An 18,637-nucleotide genomic window follows, 5' to 3' on the forward strand; every position below is an offset into this window, starting at 1 on the left:
AGGACAGTATTGGGTTTGACAGGTGTTTGCGCCTTCATGGAAGCTGTTTGACTGTGAGATGATTGTGGAACTGTTGTGTAATTTTTTGCAAAGGGTCTGAGATATTAAGAGTGGGGGGGTAGTAGTGCTAAGGTCCTGGGTTTTTAGGAAGTTGTAAAGGTTGAGTCATTTGCAGATAGTAGACTATAACTCACACAATAAAGGTCAATGTCCAGTCAGTGTGGTCGATTACAAAGAAAGGCTTTCATAAATACTTAGTAAAACAAGAATCTACCCATCATCTCCGGCTTTGGTTGCCACCGCGGCCAAGCATACCTGCATAGTATCTGGGTTTGTGCACAGGACGTCTAACTAACTCCATAATTACTGCACAAATGGCCAGAGATAAATTTGGCGCTTGTATATGTTTCTCTGAATAATTGTAAGCAAGGGGTGATGAGAGAAAGAATAGATTGTGTTCCAGAAGTGCATGTCTAGTCAGCAAAATGAATTCAAAAGTGAGACAAACGGTAGATCAACAAGCTGGAAATAGGGGGTTAAACGAGATACATCGGTGCGGGGAAAGGGGAGACCTGGGAGGGCTCACGCATGCGCGGTATCTGCGGCTCGTGCCCAGTGGCGGCGCATGTAACTGCGGGAGCTGAAGTCCTGGGTCTCAGGAGGGGCCCAGGTGAAGAGCGGCAGATAGCAGTGCGGGGCTCCCATGACTAAGGGGAGAGCCCCGCATCGTGCTGGCAGAGGAGGAGTTCCCTCCCGCAGACTGGCGAGTGGCGGATTCTCCATTTGTTTGCGTTTTTGCAGGGGGTGGCTGAGCTCTTACATGATGGGGTGCACAACTGAGCGGGCAGTAAGTGGTTGTGCCGATAAAGGCACAGTGTCCATGTTTATTTCCAGAGCTTTCTGGGCGCCCACTTTATCCAGGTTTCCTGTTTGCGGGGGGTGGGGGGGATTGGTCGGCCGGTGCTGGTGTGCTGTGATAGCCGAAAGGAGCACTTCGGTACGGGCGTGGAGCCGACGGCACAGGGGAGAGGGAAAGTGAAAGTAACTGCGGGAGGTTTGCAAGGGAGACCGGCACAGTGCGTAACTGTACGTGGTGAACTCGCGCGTCCACATATCCGATCCGGCCTGCAGCCTGCGCATGCCCATCTCCTGTTGCCCTTGCAAGCCCTTTAAAGGTATGGGGGTAGCATTATGTAAGGTTTGTAAAAAGACTGTAAATAAAAAGTAAGAAATAGCCGTTTGTTAAGTGTTGGTAAGTATAGAAATCTACTGTTTGACGATGGGAACTTTTACAGACTTTTTTGTTTACTTTTGAAATGTTAGCGGTAGGCCCGTTTTTTTTGTGGTGTACAGCAAGTTCAGCACTATATTTGCTCAGAAAGGCATCAGGTTTAGCTTAATACTTACAATGCTTTTGTCTGCAGAAAACATTGGTGTTATTATTGCGCTTTTAAAAGAGTTGTTTGTAGGCGTGCTTTTTCCCACAAGTCAGAGTCTTGGGAAATGTACTGTTTGACGGTAGGCACTTGTATTGAATGTTCTTTACATTGTAAGTTTTCGCACTAGGCCTGTGTTTTTTTGTGCTGTACAGCAAGTTCGGCGCTTTGTTATTTGCTTACAAAGGTACTAGTTGTAAGTTAATACTTACAGCGCCTTCGCTTGTGCAGAACATTGGTGATACCATTGCAGTATTAGAAGGATTGCTTGTAGGCATTTAAGTTTGGTCGACAATAATACTTTTTTTGGTAGTTATTTAGTACACTTGCTGACATATATGCGTATGTAAAGTGAATACTTAATATGGCAGATAATACTAGTGCAATATGAAAGCACGCTCGAATTTTGTATGTGCTTGTTACCAAAACACATATGGCGCCGGTTAGGCGGACACTTTTTCCCACAACTGCGAGTTTCTACAGTACAAGGCCGAAGCTGAAAGGTGAAACAACAAAGCAGGAAGCTCATAAACACGGTGCCAGCTATACACACGTTGCTCACTGAAGCTAAGGCACCAGAAAAACTGCACTTTTTTTTTATTTTTTATTATACGTCTGTTGACACTTGCTCAAAGAAAACACAAACAAGACATACTTGTTAGTAAAGAACACTTAAATTTCTTGTTACTGAAGCTATGGCGCCAGCGAGCTGCCAGTTATTTCCTTTCCTGAAAGTAGAGGCCGTAAATCTTGCTGAAAGCACCAGCTGAACATGATTGAGAATGAAAGTAAAAGTTACAAAGTTATATAAACGGCAACAGTTCACAGACACAATGGAGCGCGTGTTCAAGCGCGCGTCCCAATCCGATCCGGCCTGCAGCCTGCACGTGCCCATCTCCAGTCTCCCTTGAGAGCCCTTAAAAGCATAGTCAACAGCTATAGGTCTCGCAGGGACAGTGCTTCGCGCTGCGTCGCAGGTGCGAGACCTAAAAATGAATGTACCCTCATGTAATGCAACTGGTGCTATTTAAAGGGCTCCGATACCAGATTCGGGTCAGGTTCGCGCTATATAAAACCCTATAAAATAAAATAAAAAAAGGGCGCAAGTTATAGTTACCTTAGGGCAAGAGTTATAGTTATTGGACATAACTAACTATAACTGCTGAATTTCTATGGTTCTGTGTGTATAAAATGTGAAACTTAGTATAAAGTCCCAGTAACGTTTGTTATTTTAGAGAATTTGTATGTTTTAAAAAAATTCTATTTCCCAACTCTAACGTTCCTGTATCCTTTGTTTTTTTCAGAGAATTTCATGGATTTTTTAACAAAGTAAGGAATATGTTACTTACCCAGTAAGCATCTGTTCGTGGCATGTAGTGCTGTAGATTCACATGCTCTGCATACTTCCGCCATCTAGTGTTGTGTCCGGATATGTGCAAGACAAAGTGACTACCCCTCTGGGTTATAATGCGCATGGGCATCAACTTCATTGTTAGATTGTTTTCCCGCAGGCGGGTTAGAATAGAGTGAAAATAAGTATCAGTAAAGAGATGTCCATGCAAATCAAGTAGTGTAAAGGAACTGCAACGGCCACAGGTTTCCGGGGAGGAGGGTGAGCACATGTGAATCTACAGCACTACATGCCACAAACAGATGGTTACAGGGTAGGTAACATATTCCTTTATACATAGATTGTAATGAAGTCCCTCACCAGAAGCAGTGGCTATACTGTGGGTGTTGCAGTTGTTTGAAAGAGTGCATAGAACTGCCTGTCCTACATTGGCTTGTTGGCATGATAAAATATCCACACAACGTTTAGCGAACGTTTGTGCTGTAGACCATGTAGCTGCCTTACAAATATCAGCTATTGGGATAATGCTCAGGAAAGCCATGGAAGCCCCTATCTTATGAGTAGAGTGCGCTCTAGGGGGTGTAGTTAAAGTCCTTTTAGCTTTGGCATAACATGTTTGAATGCATTTAACTATTCATCTGGATGCACAGTTGCATCAAAAGGATAAATTTTTTTACTACAACAGTAGAAAACAAATCTTTTCCCATTCACTGCGTAAGATGCTCTAGTTGTAGGTCTATGTGCTTCTTTAAGAATGGTCATACATTCAGGGGGAAGATTAAGGTATACAAATCATATGACCTGAGGAGTCAAATCGCAAGGCTGAGCTCCTTTGGATTTGAGTGCCAGATTTGTCCATGGTTCTGAGTCAGAAGGTCTGGGTTGAGGGTAAGCTTCTGGTCAGGAACTACTGAGAGTTCGAGCAGAGTAGTGAACCATGGTTGGCATGCCCAAGTGGGAGCTACTAAAATTAGAGTGAGAGACGTTTGCCTGAGCCTCTGAACAACAACTGGAAGAAGAGGGAGAAGCAGAAAAGAGTAGGCAAATATTCCTGACCAGTTCATCCCTAGAGCAATGACTTTGGATAGTGGGTGTGGAAACCTGGAGGCAAAGTCTCAGCATTTTGCGTTGCCTGCAGTTGTGAACAGGTCTGTGAAAACCCCACTTGTAAAAGTATGGGAGAAGGACTTAGTTCGCACTAGTGGACTTGTTTCCGCGTCCTGCTGGGAAGGACGGCAAGGTGGCTGTCCATCCCTGGGATGTGTTCCGCCAGCAGATAGATGTTGTGACATATTACCTAACGCCAAATCGTCTGAGATAGGCGTGATACCTGTAAAGAGAGACTCCCACCCCGTCCCCATTTTGACAACCTTACCTTACCTGCTAGGTGAGTTAGAAATACTTTCAATGATAGCTGAACAGCTTAAAGCTCAAGGTAGTTTATGTGGAGACCCTGGCGATTAGTATCCCAGAGACCATGAACTGTGAGATCCTGAAGGTCAGCACCCCATCCTGTAAGGAATGCATCAGCTGTGAGAACGATCTGGGGAACAGCGTAGAGGAATGGCATCCTTTTGACAAATTGTTTGTTCCACAACTGCAGAGAGCGATGAGCGTGGCTGTCCACCAACACTAGATCTTGTAGCTGACCCTGTGATTGAGACCATTGGTGCACCAAGAGGCTGCATATTTAGTTGAGCATGTGGCATGATGGCTATGCAAGATGCCATCATGCCAAAGAGTGTCATAACTGTTCTTGTTATATGTTGGCTGGGTCGAAACTGCTGTAGCAGCGTTGGGAAGTATTGAATCCTGGCCATATTTGGGTATGTCAACTCCATTGTGTTGAGCATGGCATGAAATACGACTGTATATGTGAGTGCTGAAGGTGAGATTTCTGTATGTCAACAGTAAATCCCAGTTGCTGTAGAAGATGGAGAGTGGTTTGAGTGTGTTGTTGACTCAGGAGCTGTGCACTGGCTTTGATGAGCCAGTAGTCTAGATCAGTGGTTCCCAAACTTTTGACTCCTGAGTACCCACATTGAGTCCCCACTGGAAGCCGGGGACCCCAAGCAATTTGTAGGATTTAAATTTCAAATATTGAACCAGTAATTTAAAAAAAAAACACACCCGTGCACACAAAACAAATACTCAAATTACTAAAGATTTTGTGGCCAGCTGAACGACCATTTCATTTAGCGCCTCGCAATTGGTGGCAAATTGTGAGTCGCTAAATGAAATATACAACAGTGTGATTAACACTGTTTGGGATTCCCAATGGGGTCACAAATTGGAAGGCTCATTAATATTAATGAGCCTCTCGCAATTTGCGAGCCCATTGAGAATGCCAGTCCTCCCAGAGATGGTGGCTTGCTGGGCTCAGCAGACCACCATGTCTGGGACTGCTTTTAGATAAAGCCGTTTAAAAAAAATGCAGCCTGTTTTCCATGCATTTAAAAATAAAAAATCAAACGAAATGCTTTAGTTTCATTTTTTTGAAGGGCAGGTAGTGGTCCCTTGGACCACTGCCTGCCCTTAAAAAGTAATTTTGCATGCATTTGCAAAGGGGAAGGGGTCCCGTGGGGACCCCTTCCATTTGCAAATGCATTACCATCTACTTTTTGGAAGGGAATGCTCCTTCCAAAAGTCAAGTCGCAAAACCTATTTAGCGAGTCGCAAAAAAATTGGGAATTGCGAAATAGGCTCTGTACATGGCCCAATAGGTTTTTGCATGGACAAACTGGTTCGCAAACCCGTTTGCCCATACAAAAACGGGTCGTACATCTGGCCCTTAGTATTTTATATTGAAGGAATTTGCAAAAAAAGGTAAACATTTAATGGGAAGGTTGGTGCTGCATCTCCGTGACCAACTTTTAAATTGTTGGTTTTATTTCGCAGTACAAGGCTCCTGCCAGGGCCAGACTGGAAACCCAAAGTAGCCCTGGCAAATGTTTTCAGAATGGTCCACACATGGTGCACTCTAGTGCGGGTAGTGAGCCTGACCACTACAAAGGGGGCTTTGGGAGGCTGTCCCCCTCAAAATATTTAGGAAATAATGGTGCCTTCTACAACATTTTTTTCATTATACATTGAATTGTATTAACTTTTAAAGAATAGTAATTGAGGCCTTACTATGCACCAGGATGCAACAATCTTTGTTGGGGTTCTCCAATGATTCCCTTATTATCACCCTCCAATAGTGCCTCTCATCTCTCCATAGCCCCTCAGTCACATGTATTTCATTTGTTTTAAAGCATCTCATATACCATTGTATGTATGTATGTATGTATGTATAAACGGTTTTGTAACGCGCACTGTTACTGGGGAGTGTCCTGGCGCGGTAGGAAAAGCAAAGAAGGGTGAGCAAGGATCAACTTATATACTGCTGCTGAATAGGTAGGTTTTTAGATTTTTTTTTAAATTGGGCTACAGATTGACTGGAGCGCAGATGAAAGGGGAGAGCATTCCAGGCGCGAGCCGCGACCACAGCAATGGACTGACCCCCTAGTCTGGTTCGCTTGAATCGGGGAAGGGTCATTTTAAATAGAGAAGATGATCTAAGTACTCTTGTAGGGGCATAGAGTGTAAATCTTTTCTTTAAATAAGCTGGACCTTGGTCATGAGTCGCTCTGAACGCAAGTACTAAGGTTTTAAAGAGGATACGTTGAGGTCCTGGGAGCCAGTGGAGGCTGGACATATGGGACCGAACACTCTTCCATCTAGGAACGTTAAAAAGGAGACACACAGCGGCATTCTGAATGACCAACAGACGTTTGGTCAAATAAGCTGGGATGCCGCTGAACAGGGAGTTCGCATAGTCCAGCCTTGCTAGAATGAGTGCTCGGGCAACAGTCTCCCTCGCCTCTCTAGGGAGTAGTGGAAAAATTTTCCTGAGCATTCTCAAGGTAGCAAAACATGTTCCAGTCAGTTTTTTTATATGGTCCTCGAATTTTAGATCGTCCCCAAACCAAATCCCAAGATTTTTCGCAGGGCCACCCATCTCCTTAGGACATGGAACATTCGGGGGGAACAGTGAATTTTTAAAACTGGGAGGGAAAGACCCATAAAAGAGGACCTCCGATTTGTCCTCATTACATTTTAATTGGGCGATTTAATTGTAGGATGTTGGAGCACTTTACATCACCCACATATAGAGACAATGAATCATACATGTAAATCAGTGTACAGAAAATGTTACATAGGTAAAGGGGACTACAAGGTATAGTATTTACATGTCTTTCATACTGGTAGGCATTTTTTAAGAGTGCTTTGTCTGGAAAAGCACAAACTCAGGATTCAGAACATAACACAGTGGCTAGCACTGACTTTCACATCCAAAATGTATTTCCACTCAAATAAACCTTTTTAGCAGCATCAGGATAATGAATGAATGGGGAAAAAACATAAGCTACTAACTGGTACGATGCAGTTTGCTAGCAGCTCTTTGATGACAGTTTATAAGTCCCTCTGCTAGATTACGATTGTCACTTATGAAGTGCACTGTAAAACAAAAGAATCTGTGACAAAAGCAGTAACCTATGCACATAAAATACTGCTTTTTAAAATGCATGTTACACGTTCTTTGCAGTAGGCATATTAACCCTCTGTGCTACATTAGTTAAGTCAAAGCTGCCACTGAACAAAACACATCTCTCTCCAGCAGGTACATTAATCACTGGCGTTATCTTGACACTTTTATTGTTGCTCGAAAGCTGCTAATTATACAAGACACTTTGCTGTGCTTTTCAAACTGCTGCCTACGGACCTCAGTTTGGGAAACACTGCTCTAGATATGGTAAGACATGAATTTTCTTTCTGCGCAGATGTGCTGCTCTACTACGGCTAGACCTTTGGTGAACACCCTTGGTAATGTAGTGACTCAGAATGGAAGAACTTTGAACTGATAATGCCTTCTAGCTATAACAAATCGGATCTATTTGTGATTAGCTGGGTGGATTGGAATGTGGAGCAAGCATCCAGGTCTAGTGCTGAAAAAGTCGCCAATCTGAAGCAATGCAATTAGGTCTTGAAGAGTGACCATATGGAAGTGTTCTGTTAGTATGTAATGATTTAAGGGCCTGAAATGTAATATAGGCTGTAGTGAGCCATCTTTTTGGGGAATTAGAAAGTACAGGGAGTAAACTTCTGTACTTTGATGTTGAACAGGAACGGGCTCTAAGGCTCCTTTGAGTTAAAGAGCCTCCACTTCCTGTTTGAGCAGATTTTGATATTCTATGGAAAGATTGTGTCTGCGAGATGGAATTTTTTGAAGGTGTGGTTAGGTGCTCTAGACAATAACCATGCTGGATAATGTCCAACACCCCTTGATCTGACATTATGGTTTTCCTGGTTGGGGAAGAAATGTTATTAGTCGTCCCCCGGCAGATGTTAAGCGGTTGTGGGGAATAAGTAGAAAGTCACTGCTTGGAGGTGGAGGGGGCAGAGCGTGTTAAGGGAACCCTACCTCTACTTTTAAAATTATTTCCTCTTTAGGGGAGGTTTGTTGTTGCCTAGAGGAGGAGGTAGAGGTATCAGGTGTTGTTTTGATGCCCTGTTTGTAGAAGGGAAGCCAAAATGAGCCACATGAAGCAGGGGTTTGTAGCTACTTCAGTCTACCTTCATCGTTTCTAATGCTTGTCCCAACTGGGGACTAAATAGATGCTTTTTTATAAAAAAAGTAAATTCAATAATGTTTGTTGCACTTCTGGCTTGAAACCAGATTTACATAGCTAAGCATGTCCACAGAACAAAACACTTGTGTTGACACCCCTGGCGCTGTGTCCGCTGAGTCTAGGGCACATTTAAAGGAATTATTAGAGATTCCCTCATTTGCAATCTCATGACCTTTTTTTTATATTCTTCCGGGAGATGTTGGAGGAGTTCCTCCCAATGTGCCCTGTCGTATCTTGCTAACAGGGTTGGAGTGTTAGTGATCCGCCAATGACTGGAGGATTGAGCTGCCACCTGCTTCCCTGAAGCATCAATAAGTTTAGATTCTTTTTTTTACGAGCATGTGATTATACGTGCACGCACTGGGTCCTTGAAAATGTCGACAGAATGTCTAAGCATACCAGTAAGCATAGGCAGGTATTGACATGCTCTATGCATATTGGATAAGGTTTCAAAAAAGAAATCCTTCTGAATAGGTTCTTTGTGTAGGGGAATCTGGTGATAGGCTGTTGCCCTAGAGATGAAGTCTTGGAAAGATTAAGCTTCATTGGCGGGTGTTGGTCTGGCCGGGTAGAGATCTTGGTCAGCATCGCCCAGGGTATCAACATCAAAATGATCCCAGGGATCTGTGGGCTGTGGATATGAATACTTTCCTCCCCCACGATCATTGGTGGAGACCCTTGTGGTGCAAAGTCTTCTCATCCACCATGTGAATGGTGTAGTGAAGGAAATGGTGGTGAAAAGGGTGATGGTGGTGGAGAAGGAGGAGGAGGAGGAGTGCAATGTACTCCTTTTTGGCAGGTACTGGTACATCTGTGGACTCCACAAAGGAAAACTAGCGCTTAGATGATTTGAACGCCGAGTGCACAGGCTGAGCTCAAATACAGCCAGTTTGATGTTGTATATGAAGCTTTTTCTGCTTCTGATCAAGCTGCTCCTGCATGATGACCTAGAGGATAGGTTCCGGAAGTAACTTCAATGTGGACGCCGAAGGTTTCAGTGCCAAAGCAATTTTTGTTTTTCGAATCGAAGAAGTCCGAGCTGAAGGCGGTGGAATCGGGTTGCTCAGAGCTGAAAAGGCAGATTGTCGACAGAGTGCCAAGTCAGATCAGCAGGGGGGCCCAGGTGTCAATCCTTCCTCCTGGCCATCCTTTGTTTTTTTGTTTCCTCCCAAAGAGCAGGGACCAAGTACTGTATTTTTATGCTTTGGTTGTTTATCTGTTCGTTTGAGGGACTATTTTTTTCCTTGGCTATCAGCTCATGTTTCGGTGGGTGTATTTCAGCTTAGGCGCCCAAACCTGCAATTCCACAACTAATTCCACAATCAACAATTTGGGGATCCGGATCAAACTTCCTAGCGCTCTGCTTTTCAGTTAAATTGGTAGGGGAGCACCTGGCAACAGTCCCCTTGAAATTGGATGCTTCGGCTCCCTCCTTGTTTCAGGGACATTGGTTGGTTTCAGTTTCTGTTGGGGTGTTTGGGGTGACATCACTAGGTCGGGGTTTTTTGAGGTCTTATATGTATACGGGCAGATGGGTAGTTTTTATTGTTGGATGGAGTTTCTTCCTGGGCTGGGAGGCAGCTCTCCCAAACAAGAATATTACAGGATGTCATACTCACTAAACTAATTGAGGGTTCTGACTCGCAATTTTAAAGGGATTAATAGCCCAGTTAAAAGATGAGCTAGCCTCTCCTACCTCGAACATACACACGCTGACATTTGCTTCTTGCGGGAGACCCACCTAGTGCAAGACTGGCACTGGCTCAGTTCTGGAGTCTTTCGTCAGCAATATTTCTCCTAAGCACGGAAGGCAGCAGGTGTACAATTTTATTATCACAATCTTTCAGAGGGAAACTGGGGTCCAAAATAGCCTCCTGGTTTATCGCAACCATCTGGGCTTACACTCATTGATAATAGGATCTTGGTATGCCCCCAACGAGGGACAGGAACAGTTTTTGCGGAGGGCAGTGGCAGACACCATGACAACACAGGAAAGGTGGGTGGTGCTGGGGGGGCGGGGGGGGGGGGGGGGGACACCTTAACCTGAGTCTCAATAATAAGTTGGACCACTCTGCCTCGAGGCATGGTGTGGCTGGGGCTATGACTGCAGGGGGGGGGGTTCTATGGCTCTAGGAGATGGGACTGAGAGGTCTTTGGCGAGATAAATACCCATTAACGTGAGATTACACCTTTTATTCCCAGCACATAAATCATATGCCCGGCTGGACCACTTCCTAGGCTTTAGGGAGGTGCAGATGGCAGTCAACTCGGAAATAGAACCACGTTTACTTTCGGATCATGCGGCCATCTTACTAGACCTAACACTCCCGAGTAGCGACTCTGCCACCCGGACCTGGCAACTGCAAGAGTCACTTTTGCGTAGGCCGGAGGTGGTCCAGCAAATCTAGTAGGCAATTGACGATTATCTGCAGATTAACTACGCCCCTGTTACCCCCATCTGGATTGTCTGGGATGCGTTGAAGGTAATCACACGTGGGGAATTTATTGCAATTTCTACAGCGGATAATAAAATACTAAGGGATAAGCAAGCACAATTACAGCAGCAGCTTTGGGAGTTTGAACACATTCATTACCGCACAGGGGCCCCTAAAGTGTGGTGTCAGAGTCCAGCCGGAAACAACAAGCAGGGCTGGATCTGGATAGCGCAGAATACTCCCTTCTACGTCTTAAACACTCCTTTTAAGTAGAAGGGAACAAATGCGGGAGGTTATTGGCAAATAAATTCAGAGCCCAACGGCAGGCCACCAAGGTAGACGGAAGAGGAACCCTTATGGATGGCGATGAGACTGTGGCGACACAGTTTGGGGAATTCAATGGAAACCTTTATTCTGTGCGGAAGCTCCCAGCGGCAAGTAAAAAACCCTTTTTTGGGAGACTCCAATGCAACCCAGTTGACAAAAGAGAAGGCAGCGGGGCTAGACAATCCAATAAGGATTGTGCAGGTTATATCAGGGATTTCGAGGAAGAAACTCCTAAAATCACTGGGCCCAGATGACTTGCTGGCAACCATTAAGGTCTTCTGCTCATTCTTACTAGAATATTTAACTCCATCATGTGTTCCGCCTCGCTTCCTCCTTCACAACGGCCTCCATAGTAGTCCTTGTGAAGCCCGGCACAGACAAGTGTCAGTGTTGGTCTTATCGCCCCATTTCCCTCCTAAATAGGGACGCAAAATTATTCACAGGCTTTTTGGTATCCCGTCACACACCTTTAATGCCTGGATTGGTGGGCCCTGATCGAGCTGGGTTTAGCCCGAACCGAAATCACGCAGATAACACAAAACGGATTTTACATCTTATAGATCGAGTCATTCGTTCCCAGAGAGAAGTCATTCTATTTTCGATCGACGTGGAGAAGGCGTTTGATCGCGTTCAGTGGCCCTACTTAGCAGAGACACTGGTATATTTCGGTCTTGGGGAACGGTTTCGCTCCTGAATTTTTAGTGCCTATGGGGAACTGAAGGCCTTTGTAAGAGTCAATGGGAGTAGCTGAGTCCAATTTCCCATATGTTGCGGCACACAGCAGAAATGCCCCTTGTCTTCCCTGCTGTTTGCCCTCTATATGGAGCCATTTGCCCAGAGGGTCTGGGATAACCCATTTGGATCTGAGGAACATGTTATTACACTTTACGCAGACAATGTTGTTCTTTCCCTAGACAACGCCAGAGAGGCTCTTCCCAGCTTACTGGACGAGATGCACCATTTTGGAGCAGCATCTGGATTTCATTTAAACCTGACTAAATCACTGGCTTAGACCTCACGGTCTCACCCACCACAAGAGACTATCTGACTCAGAACCACTCGATCCGGTGTGCTTGGGTTCTCTCCCATAACTCAGTTTTCAACTGGCCCCGACCATTGCTCAGGTCACAACTCTCAACTATCAGGACCTGACTAGGAGGGTGAAGGCCGATTTAGCATGATGCCAACTATATCCCCTCTTCTGGTTGCGATGGGTCGCTGCCCTTAAAATGACAATCCTACCTAAGATTTGAAACCTTTAGCAAACACCCCACATACAGCTTTCGTCAGGGATGCTCCAGACTCTACAAGATGCGCTACAGCATTTTGTGTGGGCTGGCAAGTGACCCAGGATGAAATGCGATCGCAGTTGGCATTCGCCGGTCTACGACGGTCTGGGAGTCCCTTGCTTACTACATTATTTTCAAGCAGTACAGCTTCTGTATTTGGTGGAGTGGTCCCGCCCAAAGTCAGAAAAGGCATGGTTATTCATGGATAGAGCACTGGCAGGCACGGCTTTATGGAAGGTTCCTTTTTTGGCCAGTACTCACCGCACTACAAGTCTGTACCTGTCCTTGGTCACTGTGTCTACCTTGAGGGCATGAGATAGTCTGGTGACTCTGCAGCCTAACGTCGTTCTTTTCCCCTTTAAATCCGGTAGTGGGAAAAGGGGACTTTACGCAAGGTCTGGATAGCACCCTGTTCAAAACTTGGCAACAGGCGGGATGCCGGGCCATATGTCACTTCTTTAATGCCGAGGGCCATATCCTGTTTGAATCCTTGCGCACAGACTTCGCGATTACGGAAGGGCAACCGTCTCGGTACATGCAGCACGCAGATCAGACACTGGCTAATGCAACCGGTAGTAAGAAGAGCTGCACAACGGAAATTTGAGCGCTGACTTCTTAGCAAGGACTCAGATAAGTGCCTCATTACGGAACTGTAAGGGATGCTGCGGAGTGCGGACCTCGAGTCGAAGTCCCCGGCGCAAGTACAGTGGGAATTGGAAATAGCAGGCAACTGTCCCCTAGGGAATGGCAGGACATTTATTACCGGACACACCACACAACTTCTCATATGTCTAGCATTGAGACTGCAACGAAAATTGACACGTACTGGCCCCTAACCCCGGTTCGCCTGCACAGAGGGAATCCAGCATGTAGCGATAGGTGTTGGAGGCATTAAGACTCCTCCAGAACATTGGTACATGTCTTGTGGGAATGCCCAGATTTGCACAGTTTTGGAATGAGATCCTGACTGATATAGACACTCACTTTAATATCAAACTACTCAGATTCCTCTCATATATCATATTGGGACTTACAAACCACTCTCATATCTACTTAAATACCAGAGGAACGGATATATAGCTCTGGCGCTGGGGGCAGTACATGAGTCAATCTTAGTTTATTGGGGAACAGACAAGGTTCCGTCCCGACAGAATTGGCTACACCGTGTTTGGCATCTCCTGGGGATGGAGAGGCTTTCTTTAAAACTTACGCAGCCCCTGCTGTTAAGGGGTCAATTTGCTAAGGCTCATGAAGTTCCTTTGCTTGCTTGCATTTTTGTTTGCATGTTGTGCATACAGTGTATCATAACTGTGTGGTAAGTTCCATGGAATTGAGAGTTTCCATGGAAATGACAGTTGGAGAACCAATAGACTCCCCTGTGACCGAGAAATTAAAGGCAGACTTAGTTGCAGACTTTCAAGAGAGTATCTCAAAAATGTTTTAGTACAGCAAGGCATTCTTTCGTTCGTAAGCGGTTAAGAAACAGAGGCTTAAGTCTTGAATAGTCAACCTTCACCTGCCATTTTGGCATAAGCTACAAAAGCTTTCACTTTTATAGCCCTGTGGGATCATCTCTAAAGATGGATGAAAAAGTTCAGACAGTATTACAGTAACTAATTCATATCTGGATAAAAGCAAGAGGGGCATAATAGACTTGTGCGAAACTAAACTGCAATTATTTTTTCATTAACTTATAAACTATGTATGGCACATACATTTATCAATATACGAAAAACCAAATTAGGATACCATTTGGGATCTGCATTTTGAGGACATTACCTGGATCTGCTTCCTGAGAACGAACTTCGCCTAGATGATCGACTTGAGTAGGAACTGTAGGATGATGATCTGGAGTTTGATTGTGAAGATCCAGAGCCGGAATAAGATGATGAATGAGAAGACGACCTTTAAAGGAGAGAAAGAAAGGCAATAAAACATTTCATCTCAACTGTGTACACTGATATTGCTCAAAGGTGACAGAAAAGCTTTGCCAGCAATCTTAGCAGTCAGTGAGAGTATTTACTTGTTTATTTTTTTTGTGTGCAAACATGACCCTTGCGGGTATCGGAGAGCTTTACAAATTTACAGAGAGCAGAATAATAACAATAATAATTTCATATTCAAGAAAAATGCAGGATAAGGTAGTATCCAGAAAATGAGGGTATGCTTTATGATGTTCAGAGAGTAGAAGAGATAAACCAATAAAAACAAAAGTATCATAGTCAAGGACACTGCAGGATCAGGCAGTTTCGAGAAAAGGGTGGGTAATGTCAGGACTGATAAGTCGAAAACACAAAGTAGTCGGTAATCCATAGTAATAAGGAATCCAGACGGGCCTCTTATGATCTAGGAAAGCGCTGTACCTTGAAATTTCGCGTGTTCTGCGGCTCGTGCGGACTTCAAAAGCCGCCGTACTTTAATGAGTGCTGCGGGCTCGTGCGGCCCAGGGAGGGGGCCGCCAAAGCGCCCAAGGCAAAACAAAAAAAAAAGCAGAAGTCCGGCGGGAGCCCACACCGCCTTTGTGAATGCCGCAAAGTGCGGCCAAAGCAGGATTTCAGGCGGGGCTCCTGTGAGCAAGACGGAGCCCCACGTGGTACTGCAGTGAGCCGCTGACGACAAGACCAGCCGAGGAGCAACGCAGTCCCCACAAGAGCTGGTAAGTAGGGCATGCTGTACATTTAAAGCTCGACACACTTGGAGCTCACGCACGCATTAAAAAAAAAAAAAAGAAATTGCATGCTGTACGTTTAAAGCGTGCGCATAAAAAAATAAAAATAATTACATGAGGCTGGCGAGGACGGAAGTGGGACAGGGGATGTGCACGTCGCGTGTCTGTACGTGCGTGTTCACGACCTCCAGTCGCCCCTGCGCGTGCCCTTCTCCTATCGCCCTTCCGAGGAAAGTCAGCAACAATAGATCTCGCTGGCGACAGCACTTTTGCGCTGCGGTGTCAGGCGAGACCTAAAAAGACTCTCCTTTGAGACACAGGGATTTCAAACCATCACTGCTCTGATTCTTCAAAGCTTCTGCTTTGTATGTTTAGCAGTTGCCGACGCACACAGAGCAATGATAGTTAACAGTCATGCATGGGCAGCATAAAGCCTCAAATTCTACTTTTGCTCTGCCAAACTACTTTTCACAGCTTCGTGCACCACACGGGACCCAAGGAAGATTCTCCCTCTTCTTGAGGCTCCAACAACATTGTGAACCACCGGAGACGTTAATACTGTTTTCCCTCAACGACGCCTCTTCCCTGCAAGATCTACAAATCCTGAGGTGACGCAGGGGAGAGAGAAAAAGACTCGGATTATAAAGTCAGGGATTGCAGTGTTGACAGCAGCTGGGCTATACCAATGTTTAGAACCTGCTGCTACTTTATTGTCTTCAAGGGAGCTGTCAACAGTCAAATGTCCTGTCAATCTGTCAATTATTATAAGGCTATTTCAAAATGTCCAAAACAAATATATATATATATCTCCGTTCTAAGCCCCCGGTCGGGCGTTGGTGCTTCTTCCTTGGGCTGGTGCGTGTTTCTCCGGCAGGGCCAAGCCGGTAATTAATGTATCCACATTTCGTACACAGCATAGATTGAATGCGCACTCACTCTGGATTTGCTTATATTTTCCTTTATTTGTGCAAATGGGAAATGTAAGCAAATCCCGAGTGCGTGCACATTCAATCTTTGCCGTGTGCGAAATGTGGATGCATGTAATATATAACATTTTTAAATCAGGTCACAAATAAAAGCAATTAGATAATGGTATGGATGCATAATGAGGCAAGACTTGTGTAAGTTAATAAGTTAATATTGCATTTGCTAAAGAACAAGTTACTTACCTTCCGTAAGAAACGTTAGTGATAGATTCCTTACCTTAGAATTACCCCCAGGCGTCAGACTAGATCCGGAACGTTTTCGTCAGCAGTACCCGTGCGTGTCGGTAGGCGTCGTTGTGTGGCTCCGCATATGTCGTTGGCATCGTAGTCGGAGAAATGACGTCGCTGGAGCTACTAAGACGCGCCCATGTGCGCTGACGTCAGTTCTGTATACTACTTCCCATGCCAGGAACGCAGAGCCATGCAAGATACTGACCACTGGTGCATTAAAACTAGGGCCCAGGAAAGGATGACTTAACCCTAGAAATCAGTTCACAGAACAGGGAGGATGGGTGGGGCGGTAAGGAATCTATCACTAACTAATGTTTCTTACAGATATATAGTTTCCGAAAGTAAGTAACTTGTTCATCTGAAAGAAACACGTTAGTGATAGATTCCTTACCTTAGAATAGATACCCCAGCAATACCAACCCTGGTGGTGGGTCTGCGAACCAAGATCACACCAGAAAGTCACGGAGAACAGAACGTCCAAAGAAGTAGTCTCTCCGGACTTGACTGTCAAGTCAATAATGCTTAGTAAAAGTGTGCAGCGAGGCCCACGTGACTGCCTGACAGATATCTTGCAGGGGGACACCACATCCCAATGCAGTAGTAGCTGCTGTCGCCCTGGTAGAAGGGTTGCGCAACCCCACCGGAGGTTCCTTTTTAGCCAGAGAATAACAGGCCTTGATACGCAAGAAGACCCATCGGGAGGTAGTCCTCTTGTGTACAGCCCAGCCTTTCCTGGCGCCTACGTAGCCAACAAAGACCTGGTCATCCACCCGGAACTGTTGTGTGCGATTCAGGTAGAATGAGAGCGCATGTTTCGGGTCCAGATGTTGGAGCCACTCTTCCTCTCTGGAAGGGTGAGGAGGCGGAAAGAAAGTGGGCAAGGTGATAGTTTGCCCGATGTGGAAGGCAGTAACAACCGTTGGCAGGAAGGACGAGTGAGAAGAACAACCTTGTCCGGTTGAACAGACAGAAAGGGAGGCTCACAAGAAAGAGCCTGGAGCTCACTCGCGCGCGCGCTTAGCGGAGGTGATGGTAACCAGGAAAGCAGTCTTCAAAGTAAATAAACGAAGAGGACAGTTGTGAAGCGGCTCAAAAGGAGCACACATCAGATACGTAAGAACCAGATTCAAGTCCCACAGCGGCATTACAAACGGAATAGGAGGGAAAATGTGAGTAATGCCTTTGAGAAATCTATTTACAACAGGGGAATTGAATAGAGGGCTGATCAGGGAGCTGAGAAAGGCCAAAATCGCAGAAAGGGAGCCCTTAATAGTGCCCAGAGCAGAGCCCTGCTGGGCCAGAGAAAAAAGGAACAAAAGGACTTCTGAAAGAGGGGCAGAAAGGGGATTTATAGCCTTTTAAAAAAAATGTTTTTATTAGATTTTATGATCTATGGTCACAACAACCCCAAAGCCCCCTCCCCCTCATACAGTCGTACACAGTGCATTATTCCAATACAGTCGCAATTATATTTACATTCTGGCAAATACCCAGCCTTAATGGCAACAACCCCAATCGCGGGCAGGCGGCGCTCATTACTCACGTCTTAATTGCCACAGGATACTGTCACCATCCATCGAACCAACGCAGCCCATAAGCCCATCCAATATCATCATAACTTCCTTCAGTTAACCCTTTAGTACCCCCGTTAACTACCCCTTCCCGTTGTTCGCCCAACAGCCAAACCCAACACGCAGCCCGGCACTCCCTCACCACCCGTACCCAGCATCACCCCCCGTCGCACCGGTCCGGCGCATCTCCATTTCGGGGTGGAAGCCGAGGACGGTGTCGGCCATGGAGCCAGCCGACGCCGGTGGCGGTGCTTAGACGTCGATGGAGGTCGTACGAGGCCACCCAACATTGGCTGGGATCCATGGGGGTTTCGCGGCGTTGAGACCGGAGTCGTCAACGACGTCGGGCCAGAGCCGGCGACAAAGAAGAGAAAGGACCCCCAGACGGACCTGCGGGAGCCGAAGGCGTTCTGGCAGGGCCCGATGGGCCAAAAAGGCAGGCCATGGCTGACAGGAAGTCCTGTAGCTAGGCAGGAGTCGCCGACAGACCCGGGAAGGGCGGGTAGGCCGTCTGCAACTGTGCCGGAGCCGGTGCAGTGGCACCACCCGCACCCTCAGCCATGTCACGTGACAGGCTAGGGGAAGGCGAAAGCGCGACAACGCTTCTTTGACTTCCTGTGCTTCGCCTTACCCGACTCCGAGTGCGAAGACTTCGACGAACGATGGTAGCA

The 18,637-nt window shown here is 45.9% G+C and overlaps 1 protein-coding gene across 1 annotated transcript in view; it reads right to left on the minus strand.

Moving 5' to 3' along the window:
- ZC3H18 (zinc finger CCCH-type containing 18) overlaps positions 1-18,637 on the minus strand; it is a 449,445-nt gene that overhangs the window by 89,163 nt on the left and 341,645 nt on the right. Inside the window, exon 10 of the mRNA XM_086945597.1 lies at positions 14,290-14,415. Within this exon, the coding sequence (XP_086801723.1) occupies positions 14,290-14,415 (126 nt within the window). The remainder of the gene's footprint in view (positions 1-14,289; positions 14,416-18,637) is intronic.

The sequence above is a fragment of the Lissotriton vulgaris genome, chromosome 12 (assembly GCF_964263255.1).
Source record: "Lissotriton vulgaris chromosome 12, aLisVul1.2, whole genome shotgun sequence".
In the NCBI taxonomy this organism is placed as follows: domain Eukaryota; kingdom Metazoa; phylum Chordata; class Amphibia; order Caudata; family Salamandridae; genus Lissotriton; species Lissotriton vulgaris.